Here is an 18,851-nt window from a genome sequence, read left to right as displayed (position 1 = left end):
TTATAAAAGAGCTCCCCTTCTCCCCTTCTGAAGCATAATCCAGAATGAAGTGCTTTTTGCTGGTGGCGAGTCTACTCGCCTTGGGCCTTGTGAGAGCTGACGATGAAAGAGCAGAGGTAAATTATTTGTTTATTTGTTGTTTAACACCACACTCAGCAATATTCCAGCTATATGACGACATATTCGCCTTTTAAGTGTTGCTGAAGTCCTATTCTAACCCGGATCTTTACATCTTTACGGGTAGAGGAAAGAGTTTTGTAGATAACCACGCTGCATATGTAATAAGCCAGGTCGTGTTATGTCCCATCATCACGGGGTGGGGTTGGGGTTGGGGTGGGGTTGGGGTGGGTGGTGGGGGGTGGCGGGTGGCGTTGTTAAGTCACCTATGCAGAGTTGCGTCCCTTGGGGTGGGGTATTGTTGTTAAGTCACCTATCCAGAGTTGCGTCCCTTGGGGGGGGGGGGGGGGGGGGGGGGGGGGGGGTCAAGTCACCTATGCGGAGTTGTGTCCCTTTGGCGTGTAAGGATCCAGTGATCGTGGGTTCGAATCCCTGACTCGTCCTGATTGGGATCCTCTATGTGTCGACACGATGTTATTATTCACCAAAGAGCTATTTCATTAAACTTAGATCTTAGTTCTCGCTAAATCTTGAGGACATATCATTTCAGGTCACGTTGGCGTCGCTCACCAGATCGAGAAGGTGGCGGTCGGAATGTGTTGTCTGCTCATACAACCTCGAAATGGTTAACTCGAGGCTGGTTACTTTTCACGATTAGATATTTTTCACCGACAGCTACAAAACCAGATATGTAAACCATGGGCCTGATTTTTTTACAAAACAAAACACAGAGCAACTTTGTAATTTTTGTAGCAGTACAGTTTCTTTTTTTCAACTGCCTGAAGTATATTTATTTTCTTCAAGACAATTATTTTTTCAAAAAGAGCCCAGCCTTCTCCTGACGTGACCTGTAATGAGATGTCCTCAGATCTTTGTATATCGGTAGCGATAAATAAGATCTGATTTTAAATATTGAGACCTGTATCACCTTTGGTTTCATTTTATGTTTGTTCGTTTGTTTAACGCCGCACACACCAATATTCCAGCTATATTCAGCAAATAATCGATCCTGGACCTGACAATCCAGTGACTGAAATCATGAGCATCGATCCACGCAATTGGGTTACGATGACATGTGTCAAACAAGTCAGTGAGCCTGACCACCCGATCCCGTTTGTCGCATCTTACGACAAGCACAGTCGCCTGTTACGGCAAGCATGGGCTGCTGAAGACCTATTGTAACCCGGATATTATCATTCGGCTGAAAACGCCCGATCACGCTTGACGCATGCGCATTCCTATTTGGAAAACAGAAAACTCATCCAAGGCCACTATGACATGTGTCCATCACGAGAAAATTCAATCGACTATTTGCAACAAAAATCTTAGGCTCATTAAAAATAGTTTTAAAAAATAAAAAAAATAAATCTGCCGGTATTATGTATGATACATCTTGTATTGAGATAGTACAACATTTGTCCCACTTGTCAGTGTACAAAGGGGCACGGGTGGCCCAGTCGTCTAAGGCGCCGTGATTCGATGTGCAGAGTTGCATCCCTTGGGCACGCCGGAAACCTATGATTGGGGGTTCGATGCGACGTTAAATTTTCACTCACTCACTCACTTTGTGGCCATTGATACTGAATAAACCTCTTCTTCTTCATCTTCTTTTGATACGCACTAATATAATGATGTCTTGCTAAGCCCACTAGTTTTGTTCGATTTAATATCCAAATGGGTGCAGTTTTTATCCCTCCGAGTAAGTAAACAGTTTGTGATGATAATAAGATAAACAAAGTGAGTGAGTGAGTGAGTGAGTATGGTTTTACGCCGCTTTTAGCAATATTCCAGCAACATCACGGCGGGGAACACCAGAAATGGGCTTCACACATTGTACCCATGTCGGGAATCGAACCCGGGTCTTCGGCGTGACGAGTGAACGCTTTAACCACTAGTCTACCCGACAGCCCCGAGTGAGTGAGTGAGTGAGTGCGATTAAACCAAACTCACCTACTTGTATCGTTCTGTTTTCTTGCCACAGACTGTCGAGAAGGACAACGCTCGTCTGAAGCGTGCAGCATGTATGTATTCACGTCTCTCGCATAATCAATGAATAGTTCATATTACATACAGATTTTATCTAAAAATGTAAATTGTCTCCGAAATGTCTTGAAAAAAACAATCACGTTTCAGAATGTTGAAAAAAATAAACTGTCAAAAAAACGACATTGTTGTAATTTTCATAGTTTAAATAAAAATGTATATATCTTAAGATGTAGAACCACTTTCACCCTTATAGGTATATGTGTATCAGCCACCCGCCCCAGTTGTTTTCATGAAATGAATTTATACCAAGTTCAGCTGACCTTTCAATTTCTCTCATGGTATTCTTTTTGTTGGACCATTTTTATTTTCGGGACATGTTATTGTTCACGTAAATAGCGAACTGCGAAAAACTAAACTGATTTCAGGAATCCTCGTCGCTCGTTACATCCAGAGTAACTGTAAACAATTTGTGTCTTATTGCAGGGTATACGACAACGGCCTTCCCGTCGTGGAACACGGATAAGTCTGTCAAGTCCACAACAACCTACCCGTACAAATCTTCTACAACCAAACGGAATCAAGCACGTAAGAATTGAGAGAGAGAGAGAGAGAGAGAGAGAGAGAGAGAGAGAGAGAGAGAGAGAGAGAGAGAGAGAGAGAGAGAGAGAGAGAGAGAGAGAGAGATTCCGAAGTTTAGACCGCCTTCGTGGTCCTGAGCGTCCGCCCGGAGAGCGAAAGGTCCTAGGTTCGACCCCCGGCCGCGTCATACCAAAAGACGTTAAACGATGGTACTTGTTGTTACCCTGACAGGCACTCGGCATGAAGGGGCTAAAACAAGCACTGGTCGGCTCTGAGTCAGCAAACTGTGTCTGAGTGGGGTAATCATGTTAAACTGCGGCATGGTATCTCAATGGGCTTTTAATCGGCATCAGTCCGGACTAGTACAAGTAGCCACACACACGTGCATGCACGTCGCTTTATATAAGTGCAATAATCTTAGACGCGACGTTGAACCCCATTTCACCTCGCCATGTTTTTTCATTGTCTAAGAAAGCAGCATTAATTAATATATCAGATGAGTCGAACTGTATATAATTCAAAAGTTTCACACATATTTTGTAAATATCAAAGCGTGCAGGGCCACTTTCACCCTAATTGTTATGTGTGCATCAGCCACCCGCCCTCGTTGTTTTCTGTTTCATAAAATTAATTTATACTACTTTCACCTGACCTTGATGATATTCTTTTTGTTGGACCTTTTTGATTTTCAATAGAGACATGTCATTGTTCACGTAAGTTATAAACTGCGGATGTACCAGGCTTATTTTAGGGACCCTCATAGCTCTTTACATCCAGACTTACCTTAACAATATGTGTCTTATTGCAGGGTATACGACAACGGCCTTCCCGTCGTGGAACACGGATAAGTCTGTCAAGTCCACAACACCTTACCCCTACAAATCATCTACAACCAAGAAACCTTGGTGGAGACGCGGCAAGCGGCAAGCATGTAAGGCTTCATATTGACCGGGTATACTGTACTGTCTCTAGATCATTCCGAGGCAGGGGAATTAACTGACTTAAAAAGTCCAGTTCCCACCCTTGCCGAACGAGGCTGAAATTTCTGGGCTCGACCGTACCAATTATGTCCCTTCTATGTTCCTCCTATTGACCAATCAGATATCACCTCTCATATCAATTGCATTTGCTTCAAACAAAATGGCGGCGAGAGAGAGAGAGAGAGAGAGAGAGAGAGAGAGAGAGAGAGAGAGAGAGAGAGAGAGAGAGAGAGAGAGAGAGAGAGAGAGACATTCCAAAGTTTACAGTCAATGAATAAATTTCACGTGGTTTACACAAATAAAATAAGAAGGCATAACATTTTTACAATTCCGATCAACTTATCCGATTCATATACGTTTACGGAGACAGATAATGTAGTAATTTCCATGTATTACCTTTAATGCCCAGTTCATGTAGTTCGTAAAATAATCCATGATGCCATATTCTTTCAGACCGCCTCCGTGGTCTAAAGCGTGGTAGAGCGTCCGCCCGGAGAGCGAAAGGTCCGGGGTTCGATCCCCGGCCGCGTCATACCAAAAGACGTTAAACGATGGTACTTGTTAAACAATGGTACCCTGTCTGGCGCTCGGCATTAAGGGGCTAAAACAAGGACTGGTCGGCTAGGAGTCAGTATTCTGTGTCTGAGTGGGATGTTCATGTTAAACTGCGGCATGGTATCTCAGTGGGCTATCAAACGGCATCAGTCCTGACTAGTACAAGCATGCACGTCACTATATATGTGCAATAATTTTGGACGCGACGCTAAACCCCATTTCACTTCACTCTTATAGGTATATGTGTATCAGCCACCCGCCCCAGTCGTTTTTTAACAGTTTCATGAAATGAATTTTTTTTCAGCTGACCTTTCAATTTCTCTCATGGTATTCTTTTTCTTGGACCAAATTTGTTTATTGTTCACGTAAATAGCGAACTGCGGATACACTAAACCGATTTCAGGAATCCTCGTCGCTCGTCACATCCAGAGTTACTGTAAACAATATGTCTTATTGCAGGGTATACGACAACGGCCTTCCCGTCGTGGAACACGGATAAGTCTGTCAAGTCCACAACACCTTACCCCTACAAATCATCTACAACCAAGAAACCTTGGTGGAGACGCGGCAAGCGGCAAGCATGTAAGGCTTCATATTGACCGGGTATACTGTACTGTCTCTAGATCATCCCGAGGCAAGGGAATTAACTGACTTAAAAAGTCCAGTTCCAACCCTTGCCGAACGAGGCTGACATTTCTGGGCTCGATCGTACTTATTACGTCCCTTCTTTGTCTCTCCTACTGACCAATCAGATTCCACCTCTCATATCACTTGCATTTGCTTCAAACAAAATGGCGTCGCAGAGTCAAGACCATATGATCGATAATCAATATCTATATTGTGATAATTCGGGTCTTACTTCGCGAAGTGCAGCAAATAAGGCGAATACCTTGACCAAACACAGAAAAAGATTTGGAAAATATCTGTTGACGCCGGTACACATGTTTTCCAAATCCTGCAATCGGCCGAAATCAGTTGGATGCCGATTTCGTCACGCGATTTTGATTGGACTACGCATAGACTCGTTAGTCCAGCCAAAATATAAGTCCATAATTCCAACCTAGTTTGACAAGGGTGGAAATTGAACTTTCACAGTCAGTTACCTCCCTTGCCTCGGAAAACTGTGCGTTCGCTTGAAGGCTTGTTATTTATGTAGGTGATTGCGATCAATCATTTGCACGTAAGTAGTAAAATAAATTATGCCATCTGTGAAGAAAATTAGGATTGGTTGGAATTCTTGGCACATAATCATGTCATGTATTATCTGATTATCTCCCCGACTATACATTAATCATAGGGCTAAGCACGAGAATGTGTTTTATTAATCTTTTATTGATCGTGATTAGTTTTTTTTAAAGTTTGTGTTTCCGAAAATGCTTCAAAAGCCATAAATCGTTTACTGGGAGAAAAATAATATATACTCATATTTTACCAAAAAATAAAATTGTCTTCTAAACATGCTCGATGTTTAGCGGGAAGAAATTAGAATTATTTTACGCCTTTCAGTGAAGGCAAAAATGCCTTAAAGAATATTTGGGTGTGGTTGGGATCCTTTTTAATCCTTTTTAAAACTATATCCCATCACGCACCAGTCCAAGAGTGTGAAATGGTCGGTGCCTTAGGAAACTCATGATAGAATATTTGTCGCCCCGAATTGAGGTCAGTAGCAGTACCTATATCTACCGATAATGTACCGGTTGTCGTTCTCCATCTATTCTGTGGCCTAAAATATATACTCATGCCTTGGGGGCATGGATGGCCCAGTCGTCTAAGGCGCCGCGTTTCGCTGTGCAGAGATGCGCCATGCCAGAAACCTATGAGTGTGGGTTCGAATCCCGGTTCGCCCCGATTATGTTTCTAGGTTTGTCAGCACCTACTCGTACTCTTGGGTTTCACCGAAGTGGTAAACGTCTGAGACCTGCACCACTTCGGGTTTTCCTCTGACATTAAGCTGACATGCCGCGATATAACTGGAATACTGTTAAAAGCGGCGTTAAACCCAACTCACCCAACCCACTACTCATACCTTATTGTCGCTGTTTTTTCCTTACAGATTACACCGACAACCCCTACCAATATATGACCACCCCGTATCCGTATTACCAAACTACAAGCGGCTACCCGTATACCGACAATACTTACAACCCCTACCAATATATGACCACCCCGTACCCGTATTACCAAACCACAACCGGCTACCCGTACACCGATAATACTTACAACCCCTACCAATATATGACCACCCCGTACCCGTATTACCAAACCACAACCGGCTACCCGTACACCGATAATACTTACAATCCCTACCAATATATGACCACCCCGTACCCGTATTACCAAACCACAAGCGGCTACCCGTACACCGACAATACTTACAACCCCTACCAATATATGACCACCCCGTACCCGTATTACCAAACTACAAGCGGCTACCCATACATCGATAATACTTACAATCCCTACCAATATATGACCACCCCGTACCCGTATTACCAAACCACAACCGGCTACCCGTACACCGACAATACTTACAATCCCTACCAATATATGACCACCCCGTACCCGTATTACCAAACCACATCCGGCTACCCCGCGTATCCCAACGATGGATACAGTGGTAAAGGTAATATTTCATCTTTTCACATTTTATCTTTTTGTGAGTGAGTGAGTGAGTTTATCAGCATTTCTCTTATATTTCTGCGTGGTATCTTGGTATGGGATGTGATATGGTATATGATGCAGGTTTGAGGATTGGTGAATTATGGGAAGATGGCCGACAAACCATTGATTATAATCAGGGGCTTCTGGGATTCGAACACACGTCATAGGGTCCTGACACGCCAGGGGGACGCAACTCTGCAAGAAATTTGCGGAGCCAGACGCACTCGTACCCCTTTACGTTAGAAGTTCTAACTGGTATAAAGGCCGAATCCGGATTTATTCGTTAAGAATAACATGATGCATTGAATACATATTCAAGCTAAAAGTGTTTCATGCGAGACGTTCACATCGCACATGTGATTCTTCTTTTCTATAAAGTAAAACCTCGAAAAATCGAAAACCATTAACTCGAAACCAGTATATTGTTTAAGATGGTATTACTGGTCCTGGCTGATTCTTACAGCACTTTGGTTTTATTTCGATGCTCTTGTAAAAAGTACAGAAACTCCTCCCGAGGAACCAGGAGTGCCTTAGGCAGTGTATATTGGAAAGTGACACGTGCACAGACATCCTGGGTATAAATGTGAAAATAACGCAAGTTCTAATTGAACAACGCCTTGTAAACGTCACGTGTCCAATATGCTCACAGCGGGAACAAAGGCCCAGCTGGTGAACGAGGTGCAGAAGCTGCTGCAGGAGGCTCAGGATGCCTGGAGTGACGCTCAATCAGCAGCGGACTATGCGAAGCAGGTGAAGGAGGAATTCAAGGCTTGAAGACACAGGGCGACAGCAGACGCCCGACACAAGGTAAGGGAGACCGTCAAGTTGATATTTGATGTGGGCTATTTTCGAAGAAAGAAACATAATAATATAATTAATTCCAGAAAATACTTGGAAAAGTATTTTGCCTCAGGTTTTACAGAAAATAAGTTTATAAAATCGCCAGCCAAGGGGTTGGACAAAATCGTCTTGGTTTAGGTCTACCAGACTGCAGGTAATCTTCGAGGAACTCGCTAACACTGACTAACCGCTCTAGTCTAACGATTTCCATCCGTGTTATGTCATTGCCCTCCATTCAATGGTGTATCTCTTTCGCTGTACCACCTTCCTAGGACAAAATCGTCTTGACCGATACTTGGTACAACTTGCCCGGATCCATTATTGAGACACCCATGCTTCATGTGCCAAAAACATTTCTTATGTGTGTGGCACTTATCCCATAATCGAGAAATTCCACTTTTTGATTTACCAAACATTCGGCCACCCTGGGATATTAACGACCCCTCTCTATCGCACCCACAATTCGCCATTTTGTCTGTTGATTGAGGTATGTCTCTGGGGGAATTTTAAAGCGTGTGTTCAGGCGCACAAACTTTGGCTTCTTTGTGCCCGTGCATCACGTACTGTTCTTGCATTGTGACAACCCGTGAAGATCCGGGGTTGAATAGGTCTTCAGCAACCCATGCTTGCCGTAAAAGGCGAATATGCTTGTCGTAAGAGGCGACTAACGGGGTCGGGTGGTCAGGCTCGCTGACTTGGTTGATGCATTTCATCAATCCCAATTGCGTGGATCGATGCTCGTGATATCAATCACTGGATTGTTTGGTCCAGACTCGATTATTTACAGACCGCTGTCATATAGCTGGAATATTGCTGAGTGCGGCGTTAAACAACAAACCAAACCAAACCAAACCAAAAGCTTTGTGACATTTATTGTGATTAATGTTGCGTTTGGATGCAGCTACGGTATTGTTAATGGACACCTCAACGATAGCTACATTCAAGTCATTAGTCACCTTACTTTTTGTCGGTAGAATATTACTGGTGTATTATTGTACAACTGTATATTTGTTAGCATGTAATCAGCATATGACGGACTAACAAATGCCGGAACTCTCTGCTGTAAAATCATTACTGATGTTGCAGAACCTTTTGACCATCCTTCATGTGAAGTACACCATATTATTCTACTTTTACAGATATGGACTTGACGATCACACCCAATTCGCAGATACACACTTGTTTTTAAAGGCTGATAATAAAACGTTCATCCCTAACCTTTGTCTGTACGATGTGTAATCAGAAATAACTGGACAAGTGGCATTATCCGCATATTCCCACAAGTAAAGGGTCCAACCAAATGGTCGGTCCCTAAATGCCCACAGGTGTAACGTTTCTTATTTAAAGACGCGATCCAGTGGGTCAGGATCAGATAAATTAGAATGACATCACAAACTAGCATGACATCACAAAGGACCCGAGTGTCATCCAAGTCGCGATGTCAACCGAACGACAGGCAGCAGCATGGTGAGGCCTTCTAACCCAGGTCTTCACAGAGACAAGCAGTATATTCCTGGGGACCTATTTTAACCCAGGTCTCCACAGAGACAAGCAGTATATTCCTAGGGACCTATTCTAACCCAGGTCTCCACAGAGACAAGTAGTATATTCCTGGGGACCTCTTCTAACCAAGATATCCACAGAGACATGCAGTATATTCCTGGGGACCTATTATAACCAAGATATCCACAGAGACATGCAGTATATTCCTGGGGACCTCTTCTAACCCAGGTCTCCACAGAGACAAGCAGTATATTCCTTGGGACCTATTCTAACCCAGGTCTCCATAGAGACAAGTAGTATATTCCTGGGGACCTATTCTAACCCAGGTCTCCACAGAGACAAGCAGTATATTCCTGGGGACCTCTTCTATCCAAGATATCCACAGAGACAAGCAGTATATTCCTGGGGACCTCTTCTAACCAAGATATCCACAGAGACAAGCAGTATATTCCTGGGGACCTCTTCTAACCCAGGTCTCCATAGAGACAAGCAGTATATTCCTGGGGACATATTGTAACCCAGGTCTTCACAGAGACAAGCAGTATATTCCTGGGGACCTATTCTAACCCACGTCTCCACAAGCTGATAAGCAGTATATTCCTGGGGACCTATTCTAACCCAGGTCTCCATAGAGACAAGTAGTATATTCCTGGGGACCTATTCTAACCCAGGTCCCCAAAGAGACAAGCAGTATATTCCTGGGGACCTCTTCTAACCCACGTCTCCACAAGCTGATAAGCAGTATATTCCTGGGGACCTATTCTAACCCAGGTCTCCATAGAGACAAGTAGTATATTCCTGGGGACCTCTTCTAACCCAGGTCTCCATAGAGACAAGTAGTATATTCCTGGGGACCTATTCTAACCAAGATATCCACAGAGACAAGCAGTATATTCCTGGGGACTTATTCTAACCCAGGTCTCCATAGAGACAAGTAGTGTTTTCCTGGGGACCTATTCTAACCCAGGTCTCCATAGAGACAAGCAGTATATTCCTAGGGACCTATTCTAACCCAGGTCTCCACAGAGACAAGTAGTATATTCCTGGGGACCTCTTCTAACCAAGATATCCACAGAGACAAGCAGTATATTCCTGGGGACCTCTTCTAACCAAGATATCCACAGAGACATGCAGTATATTCCTGGGGACCTCTTCTAACCAAGATATCCACAGAGACAAGCAGTATATTCCTGGGGACCTATTCTAACCCAGGTCTTCACAGAGACAAGCAGTATATTCCTGGGGACCTATTCTAACCCAGGTCTCCATAGAGACAAGCAGTATATTCCTTGGGGCCTATTCTAACCCAGGTCTCCACAGAGACAAGCAGTATATTCCTGGGGACCTCTTCTAACCCACGTCTCCACAGAGACAAGCAGTATATTCCTGGGGACCTCTTCTAACCCACGTCTCCACAAGCTGATAAGCAGTATATTCCTGGGGACCTATTCTAACCCAGGTCTCCATAGAGACAAGTAGTATATTCCTGGGGACCTATTCTAACCCAGGTCCCCAAAGAGACAAGCAGTATATTCCTGGGGACCTCTTCTAACCCACGTCTCCACAAGCTGATAAGCAGTATATTCCTGGGGACCTATTCTAACCCAGGTCTCCATAGAGACAAGTAGTATATTCCTGGGGACCTATTCTAACCCAGGTCTCCATAGAGACAAGCAGTATATTCCTGGGGACCTATTCTAACCCACGTCTCCATAGAGACAAGTAGTATATTCCTGGGGACCTATTCTAACCCACGTCTCCACATAGACAAGCAGTATATTCCTGGGGACCTATTCTAACCCAGGTCTCCATAGAGACAAGTAGTATATTCCTGGGGACCTATTCTAACCCAGGTCCCCAAAGAGACAAGTAGTATATTCCTGGGGACCTATTCTAACCCAGGTCTCCATAGAGACAAGCAGTATATTCCTGGGGACCTATTCTAACCCAGGTCTCCATAGAGACAAGTAGTATATTCCTGGGGACCTATTCTAACCCACGTCTCCACAGAGACAAGCAGTATATTCCTGGGGACCTCTTCTAACCCACGTCTCCACAAGCTGATAAGCAGTATATTCCTGGGGACCTCTTCTAACCCAGGTCTCCATAGAGACAAGCAGTATATTCCTGGGGACCTATTCTAACCCAGGTCTCTACAGAGACAAGCAGTATATTCCTGGGGACCTATTCTAACCCAGGTCTCCACAGAGACAAGCAGTATATTCCTGGGGACCTCTTCTAACCCACGTCTCCACATAGACAAGCAGTATATTCCTGGGGACCTCTTCTAACCCACGTCTCCACAAGCTGATAAGCAGTATATTCCTGGGGACCTCTTCTAACCCACGTCTCCACAAGCTGATAAGCAGTATATTCCTGGGGACCTCTTCTAACCCACGTCTCCACAGAGACAAGCAGTATATTCCTGGGGACCTCTTCTAACCCACGTCTCCACAAGCTGATAAGCAGTATATTCCTGGGGACCTCTTCTAACCCACGTCTCCACAGAGACAAGCAGTATATTCCTGGGGACCTCTTCTAACCCACGTCTCCACAAGCTGATAAGCAGTATGTGTGCATACATGTCTTCTCTACTATGTCTGTTGTGTTCTGCATGGATACAGAAGTATTTCTTCCAGCTGCTTAGCGACCCACCGATTGTGCTTGGTTATGTAACAAAAATTTGCATGAACAGAAAATAGTGTTCAATGGATTACCAAATCAGGCTCAGCCATAAATTTCTTCATCTAATTCAAGGCACAATTTCAAACAGAAAAACACAATATTTGTTTCATGTATTTAAAATTTTATTACTGGAAAACAAAACAAATGCAATTGTAGAAAAAAAAGATCAATAAAAAAAACAATATTGAATGTAGTAATATTACCAAACATGCCTTCTACAGAACACATTCATGTATTCCTAACATGAGAAAAAGTTATCATCATTGACAGGTAATATATATTTATGAGAAAATGAACTTCAACAAGAAATCATCATTATATGAGAAGGACAATTTCATGTAATTTCAATGTCTTCAACGTCTATCTCAAAAGCAAGAACAAGTTATATTTTTACATTCATATATCACTGGATCAATATTTTCAGACTGAATCATAACATAAACCTGTTACATATTTCACGAGTAACTTCAACAATTTAAACTTAAAATCAAAATGTCCAGATCATTTTGATTGCATGGTGTAGATTTGTGAACTTATTTCTCAAACTGTGAAAAAAAATGTCAGATCATTTCCTTTTGATTAAAGTTAATTATTTAAAAAACATGCAGGTCAACCTATAGTTGATAAGAGAGCCAAAACACTTAGCCCTAGTTAATTCATCTTCCTGAGGCAAGAGAGTTAACTGACTTTAAAAGTCCGGTTTCCACCCTTGCTGAACTAGGCTGGTATTATGGAGTTACATTTTGGCTGGACTAACGAGTCTATGCATAGTCCAATCAAAATCGCGCAACGAAATCGAAATCCGATTCATAAACTGTTGTGCAGATTTCGGTCAATTTCAGGATTTGCAAAGCATGTGCACCGCCAACTTGTATACAGATATTTTCCAAACCCTTTACATGTTTTTAATCAAGGTGCTCGCGTGATTTGATGCACTTCGCGATGCAAGACCTGTTTTATCTCAATATAGATCTTTATTATAAATCAGATCGTCTTGACTGGGCGCCGCCATTTTGTTTGAAACAAATGCAAGTGATGGAATGTGATTGGTCCACAGGAGAGGCTTAGAAGGGGCATAACTCATAATAACCACTGGTGGCGCTACGATCGAGCCCAGGAATTCCAGCCTAGTTCGGCAAGGGTGGAAACTGGACCTTTATAGTCAGTTAACTCTCTTGACGCGGGAAGATGTAGTTTATTTGAATGGGACACTGATTCTTTAAGATAAAAATGGTACAGGTATTGCACAACTATTCTTAATATCACATACATTCAATACACAACACAGACCTGCTTCTTAATGCTTATGAAGTGTACTTCCACAGGCTTTGGATCAAATTAATTTTAATGATTTCAACATGACCTGAACAAAACACTGGACAACACAGCAAATACAAGCCTCAGGCTGAGTCAGTTCTGAAGGGTTATAGCCAAATATATCATAGTAACTGAACCATGAGTGGATGACATTGTGGATACATCATTCTTCATAGTCTTACAAACGTTCATGTTTGTTTGTTGTTTAACACTGCACTCCTTTGTCCAGCTGTATGTTGGCTTTTTTGGTTTGGTTTGTTGTTTTACGCCGCACTCAGCAATATTCAAGCTATATTACGGCGGTCTGTAAATAATCGAGTCTGGACCAGACAATCCAGTAACTGACATCATGAACATCGATCCACGCAATTGGGATCGATGACATGCATCAACCAAGTCAGCGAGCCTGAACACCCGATCCCGTTAGTCGCCTTTTACGACAAGCATAGTCGCCTTTTACGGAAAGCATGGGTTGCTGAAGACCTATTCTACCCCGGATCTTCACGGGTCCTGTATGTTGGCAACCTGTAAAGTCTGGACTAGACAATCCAGTGATAGATGTTTGAGCAATCATTACTGCTGTTAGGGTAAGATGACATGCAATGAAGTTTGTTTGCTTGTTGTTTAACGCCGCACTCAGCAATATTCCAGCAATATTCCAGCAATATGACGCGGTCTGTAAATAAACCATTCTAGGCCAGACAATGCAGTGACTGATATCATGAGAATTGATCTACGCAGTTGGGATACAATGACATGCATCAACCAAGTCACGAATCGGACCACCTGATCTAAAATGTCACATTATATGACAAGCACAGGTAGACTGCACCCCTCTGAAGAGCTGGGCGACAGATCAGGTGGTCAGGCTTGTTGACCTGGCTGATGCACGTCATTATCCCAGTTGCATTGCTTTCAGTGCAGCATTAAACAACAAAACAACAAAAACATGCATGCGCAGAAGCATATCGAGCCTGGTCATATGAATCTCAAGCTCCAGTTCCATATTCAACTGTTAAAGAATTCTGTATTTACAAAAAATCCCGTTCATCATACAAATTTGAGGACACTGACTGCAAGTTTGAGCAAAGGTAGCAAATATTCACATGACACCCAAATTGGCTGAAATGCATTTCATTCAAATTAAGGCACAGACTAGCTCTACACCCATCTCCCAACAACCCTCTTCCCCAGCCCCCTGGTGGCTGTCACATGACCCAATATGGCCGTCACATGACTATAAATGACCATTACATGACCATGCATGGCTGTCACATGATCATGTATGGCCATCACATGACCATGTAAGGGTTGTCACATGAGCTCATCCTATCTTAGGCATAAACTACATAAGAGATACTTTTATATTATCAATTACAGATTCAAACAACCTGAGAATAACTAGCTTTAATTTGTCTTCACCTGAACACTCTATATTTCAAAGGCTGATGGAACTATGTTTTTAAAATATGTCACCAAAAGTCCAGCTTCATCATCATGATCATGAGCTGTAATTGTAAAATCTGGCCCATGCCTTCCAGTGGTTGATAGCATGAGCAACAACCCAGGCCTTCTAGTGGTTGATAGCATCATCAACGACCCAGGACTACCAGTGGTTGATAGCATGAGCAACAACCCAGGACTACCATTGGTTGATAGCATGATCAATGACCCAGGCCTACCATTGGTTGATAGCATCATCAACAACCCAGGCCTACCATTGGTTGATAGCATGATCAATGACCCAGGCCTACCAGTGGTTGATAGCATGATCAACAACCCAGGCCTTCCAGTGGTTGATAGCATGAGCAACAACCCAGGCCTTCCAGTGGTTGATAGCATCATCAACGACCCAGGCCTACCATTGGTTGATAGCATGATCAATGACCCAGGCCTACCAGTGGTTGATAGCATGAGCAACAACCCAGGCCTTCCAGTGGTTGATAGCATGAGCAACAACCCAGGCCTACCAGTGGTTGGATGACACACTTTGTAACCATCATCATCATCGTTAGCTCAGTGACTTGGGACCTTTCTGCCTCCGAATCCCCCCAAGAGAACATAACAATCAATCAAACAACATCAACTAATGTTGCCCTATATTGGAACAGAGGCCCCATTATGCTTTAAGCTGCAACCCCACACAGATATAGAAATCAGTCATAAATTAAATCTTTCAAATGTTACACACACAACATGTTTTATCAAAGTGCCAAGCATTTCCTTCTGGACATGAAGATTGATGACACATATTTACACAGAGATCTCAATATTATTATCACATACGTAACATCTAGGTAGAAATGGATAAGATATTTGTATTATAATCATAGATGCCATGCAAAAATTATGTCAATAGGGATCCTGCTGACCTTGTTATTAAATCACAATCAGTCTTGTTACATGAGTTTCAGATCTATATACTTGACACAGGCATGGAGAGAGTATTACTGACATGCAAAAAGGTTGGGTAGGATAAATTATTTAGATCAGTTTGAATCAGTCCACCTGTTTAAAGACTGACCAGGCTCCATAATACGTCTGGACTTAAGAACATGGAAACTGCAACACTGTCGCCGTGTTCCTTGGCCAATCATGAACTGGTACATCTACTGGGGGTGAAACGATACACTGGTGCACCAGTGCATTGTCAGTTTTTATGTGACAATACGATACCTGATACGCTTTTTTGTATCAATACAGGATGATACACTTGCAAAAATAGTTACTTCCTACCGGCTCCATTTTTGTCAGTCAAACATCGCAAAATGTATAGAAATAAGCGTTTAAAGTTCTCTAACAATAGCTGCTACAAATGGTGAACAGTTAGTTTTTCTTGGGTCCCGCTCTGAAATATTTATAGTCAAGAAGTTTCCACGTGAGACGTGAACGTGTGTATCGTGATCGTATCGTGACCTATGTGTCTTGATGCGTATCGTATCGTTACCTTGCTGTATCGTTCACCCCTAACTTGTACATCAGAAAATGTCAGTACCAGACAAAAAATCTATGTCTTCAATGTCTCCAGTGAAGCTGGCAGGGACTGCCAAGTTTTGTCCTCCTAGTCCCCCTTTAACAGTGAGTCTAGACGGCCGACACAAGAAGGGATAGAGTGTTTGTCTCGCTCAGGTTCTCAATGCTTGGACCTTTGTGCATCTCACTCTGGGGTCCACATCGGAGAGACAGGTCCGGCCCCTGGGCACCCTGGCTCCCATGAACTCGACCCCGGTCCGGTCCGCATCTGTTTGCTGGGTTGGGGCCCTGTGTGGGTGTGTACTCCGACCTGCCATGGAGAATGAACTGACTCAGTGTCCTGATCAATGGTATTGACATATGACTCGATTTAAATTATCCTTGAAACTAATGGTTTTTTGTGGGATCATAGTGGCTCCCAGTCTGCCTTTTTGTCGAATGACGTTTGTTTTTTGTTTAATGCCACACTCAGCAATATTTCAGCTAAGGAGTCTGGACCAGTGATTATTTGTTTGTTGTTTATCGACGCACTCAGCAATATTCCAGCTATATGATGGTGACTGAACATAATTGAGTCTGGACCAGACAATCCAGTGGTTGACATCATGAGCATCGATCCACGCAATTGGGATACGACGACATGCATCAACCAAGTCAGTGAGCCTGACCACCCAATCCTGTTAGTCGCCTCTTACGACAAGCATAGTCGCCTTTTACGGCAAGCATGGGTTGCTGAAGATCTATTCTACCCCAGATCTTCACGGTTTGGACCAGTGATTGATATTATGAGCAATGATCTACACCATTAGGGTACCCGAGCTCCAGATAACTTTTTGAGCAATGAAGTTTTTACTCTAGGGTTACCATTTTAATTGGGTTATTACAGTTTTCATTGGGTAACCAATATTTTTTCACTCATCTATTCATCACTCTATTGGCTTTTTCCCAAAATTTGTGAACATTTTAAGATTTTGAAAAAATGAAATAATGTTTTAGATGCATACAACTGTTCTAAGTATATAGGCTTGACCTTGACCCATTAAATCCATCGACCCAACTCACAGCAGCAGTGTCTTGTCTGGCCCATTCCTCAGGGCTGGGTTGGGCCCTTGGGCCTGTGTTTTGTACGCAGACTCATTCCTCCTGGGCTGTGATGTGACCACTCGTCGGGCAGGGGACTTCACGTGAGTTGCAGTGGGGCGAACACGATGTCTGCTGATGGATAACAGACGATGGAGGGGAAATTAACGCATACAGTAAATCAAAGGTCATCTCACGGATCAACAGAAGGATCAACAGAAGGATCAACCAGGGTTAGAAACTAACTAAACCATCTGTACCAAAGTGCTACGCTTATGGTTCTTATAATTTTAAGTATATATGGTGAAAGCTGCAACTAAAATAACACGATATAGAAATATATTATTCATGATAAAATACTAATTTCAGATACAATTTCTTTCCACCATCAAAATTCTTTAAGGTGGTATCACTGGGTACGTTTTAACTGAATCACCGGTAGATTGGGAGGAAACGTGTGCACAGCTGATTTCTATTTCCGGCTTAGTTTACGAGAAAATACACATGGTAATCTTAATCTCTGCATATAAAACAATGCCTTTGAGAGCAGGAAATACATTTTCAATGGTAAAATCATAATGTCTAGTGATGTTTTATATCAAATTTCATACTTTTATTGACCAAGTTTGTTATGCCTGTTATTCACCTGAAGTCATTGAAGGGTACAATAACCCTCATCAATTATTTGGACCCGAAGGTAGCGTTGTTTGTTTTTTAAAATGTCCGGACAGAAAAATTTAAATGTCCGGTAAGCAATATTTTAAATCAGACATTTGAGATTCCCAATCGGACATGTCCGGCGCATATGACCGTTTCCGGACCCCTGGTTTTCGTCCACTAGTCCTTACATTTGCCAAAACCCTTAAAAAGGGCAAAATTCTACTAGTCCTTCTGATACCTTTACCAAGGGGCAGTTTGGCAAGGACTATAGGACCAGTGCCTATTTCCGACGCTGTCAACCAAAGGTAGAACTAGGTACTTCATTGTCCATCCCATCTCTACACAGGGAGCTGTCTAAGCTGCTGTGATGAGGGACAAGACACCTTTTAGGGGGATCTCCTCACTTTGCCACCACCTATTGTTCCCAGTATGACAATCAGTCACGCATGCTAATTGGTTAAACAATAGAAGGCACCAGGGGTCATCTCAAAATTTTGATATATGATATGCACAAAAATTTCATTATTTTATGAGGCTGACGTCCACCTGCACGGAGTTGGCTGATGATCATTTCAGTATTGGATTGTTCTTTCTGGATGATGTTGATGAACTTGAACAAGTTGGGGCGGGAATGTCCAGTTTTATTCCTTTTGGCATGCCAGCCCTCAACGTGGTTAGTTGTTCTGGCACCGTCGTTGATCGTTAATCAGTAATTAATCAACGAATACGAAAATTCGCTCACCAATATTGCCAACAAACACTTTTGACATTAATTGAGGGGGTGAACTCAGTTCAGTATTTAGTGACTTTGATATGGTGGCCCCCATGCTTGTATAAACATTGCTACTGTTAATCCCTGGTGGCCTGGTGGCAAAGTGAGGATAAACCCTTTTAGGTGCCATGGCAATGGCAAAT

At 42.9% G+C, this 18,851-nt stretch overlaps 2 protein-coding genes across 7 annotated transcripts in view; one reads left to right on the top strand and one right to left on the bottom strand.

Annotated features, from left to right (window-relative positions):
* The first annotated feature begins 44 nt into the window (after positions 1 to 44).
* Positions 45 to 8,923, top strand: LOC139476910 (uncharacterized). Its single transcript, XM_071259474.1, has 8 exons — positions 45 to 116; positions 2,099 to 2,138; positions 2,587 to 2,688; positions 3,491 to 3,613; positions 4,677 to 4,799; positions 6,271 to 6,840; positions 7,528 to 7,685; positions 8,858 to 8,923. Exons 1-7 carry the CDS (start codon positions 45 to 47, stop codon positions 7,650 to 7,652), a joined length of 1,155 nt encoding a protein of 384 aa, XP_071115575.1. The 3' UTR covers positions 7,653 to 7,685; positions 8,858 to 8,923.
* A 6,063-nt stretch (positions 8,924 to 14,986) lies between these two features.
* Positions 14,987 to 18,851, bottom strand: part of LOC139476904 (uncharacterized) — a 41,829-nt gene continuing 37,964 nt past the window's right edge. For 4 of the 6 annotated variants that reach the window (XM_071259461.1, XM_071259465.1, XM_071259466.1 and 1 more), the window contains 2 exons: positions 17,259 to 17,411; positions 14,987 to 16,506 (listed from right to left, as the gene is read on the bottom strand). In XM_071259461.1, coding sequence (XP_071115562.1) covers positions 16,308 to 16,506; positions 17,259 to 17,411 — 352 coding nt within the window. In that variant the 3' untranslated portion in view covers positions 14,987 to 16,307. The remainder of the gene's footprint in view (positions 16,507 to 17,258; positions 17,412 to 18,851) is intronic. The other 2 variants (XM_071259463.1, XM_071259467.1) reach the window with 1 other exon arrangement.

The sequence above is a fragment of the Haliotis cracherodii genome, unplaced genomic scaffold (genome assembly GCF_022045235.1).
Source record: "Haliotis cracherodii isolate W230 unplaced genomic scaffold, xgHalCrac1.p SCAF_30, whole genome shotgun sequence".
Classification (NCBI taxonomy): domain Eukaryota; kingdom Metazoa; phylum Mollusca; class Gastropoda; order Lepetellida; family Haliotidae; genus Haliotis; species Haliotis cracherodii.
The sequence above is the reverse complement of the archived record's forward strand: the minus strand, read 5'-3'. Positions and strand labels throughout refer to the sequence as shown.

Excerpts from the sequence above, each read along its gene's own strand:
- LOC139476910 (XM_071259474.1), top strand. The coding sequence starts at position 45 with ATGAAGTGCTTTTTGCTGGTGGCGAGTCTACTCGCCTTGGGCCTTGTG. Across the intron at positions 117-2,098 it reads CTGACGATGAAAGAGCAGAG|ACTGTCGAGAAGGACAACGC; the intron begins GTAAATTATTTG and ends TTCTTGCCACAG. Across the intron at positions 6,841-7,527 it reads CGATGGATACAGTGGTAAAG|CGGGAACAAAGGCCCAGCTG; the intron begins GTAATATTTCAT and ends ATATGCTCACAG.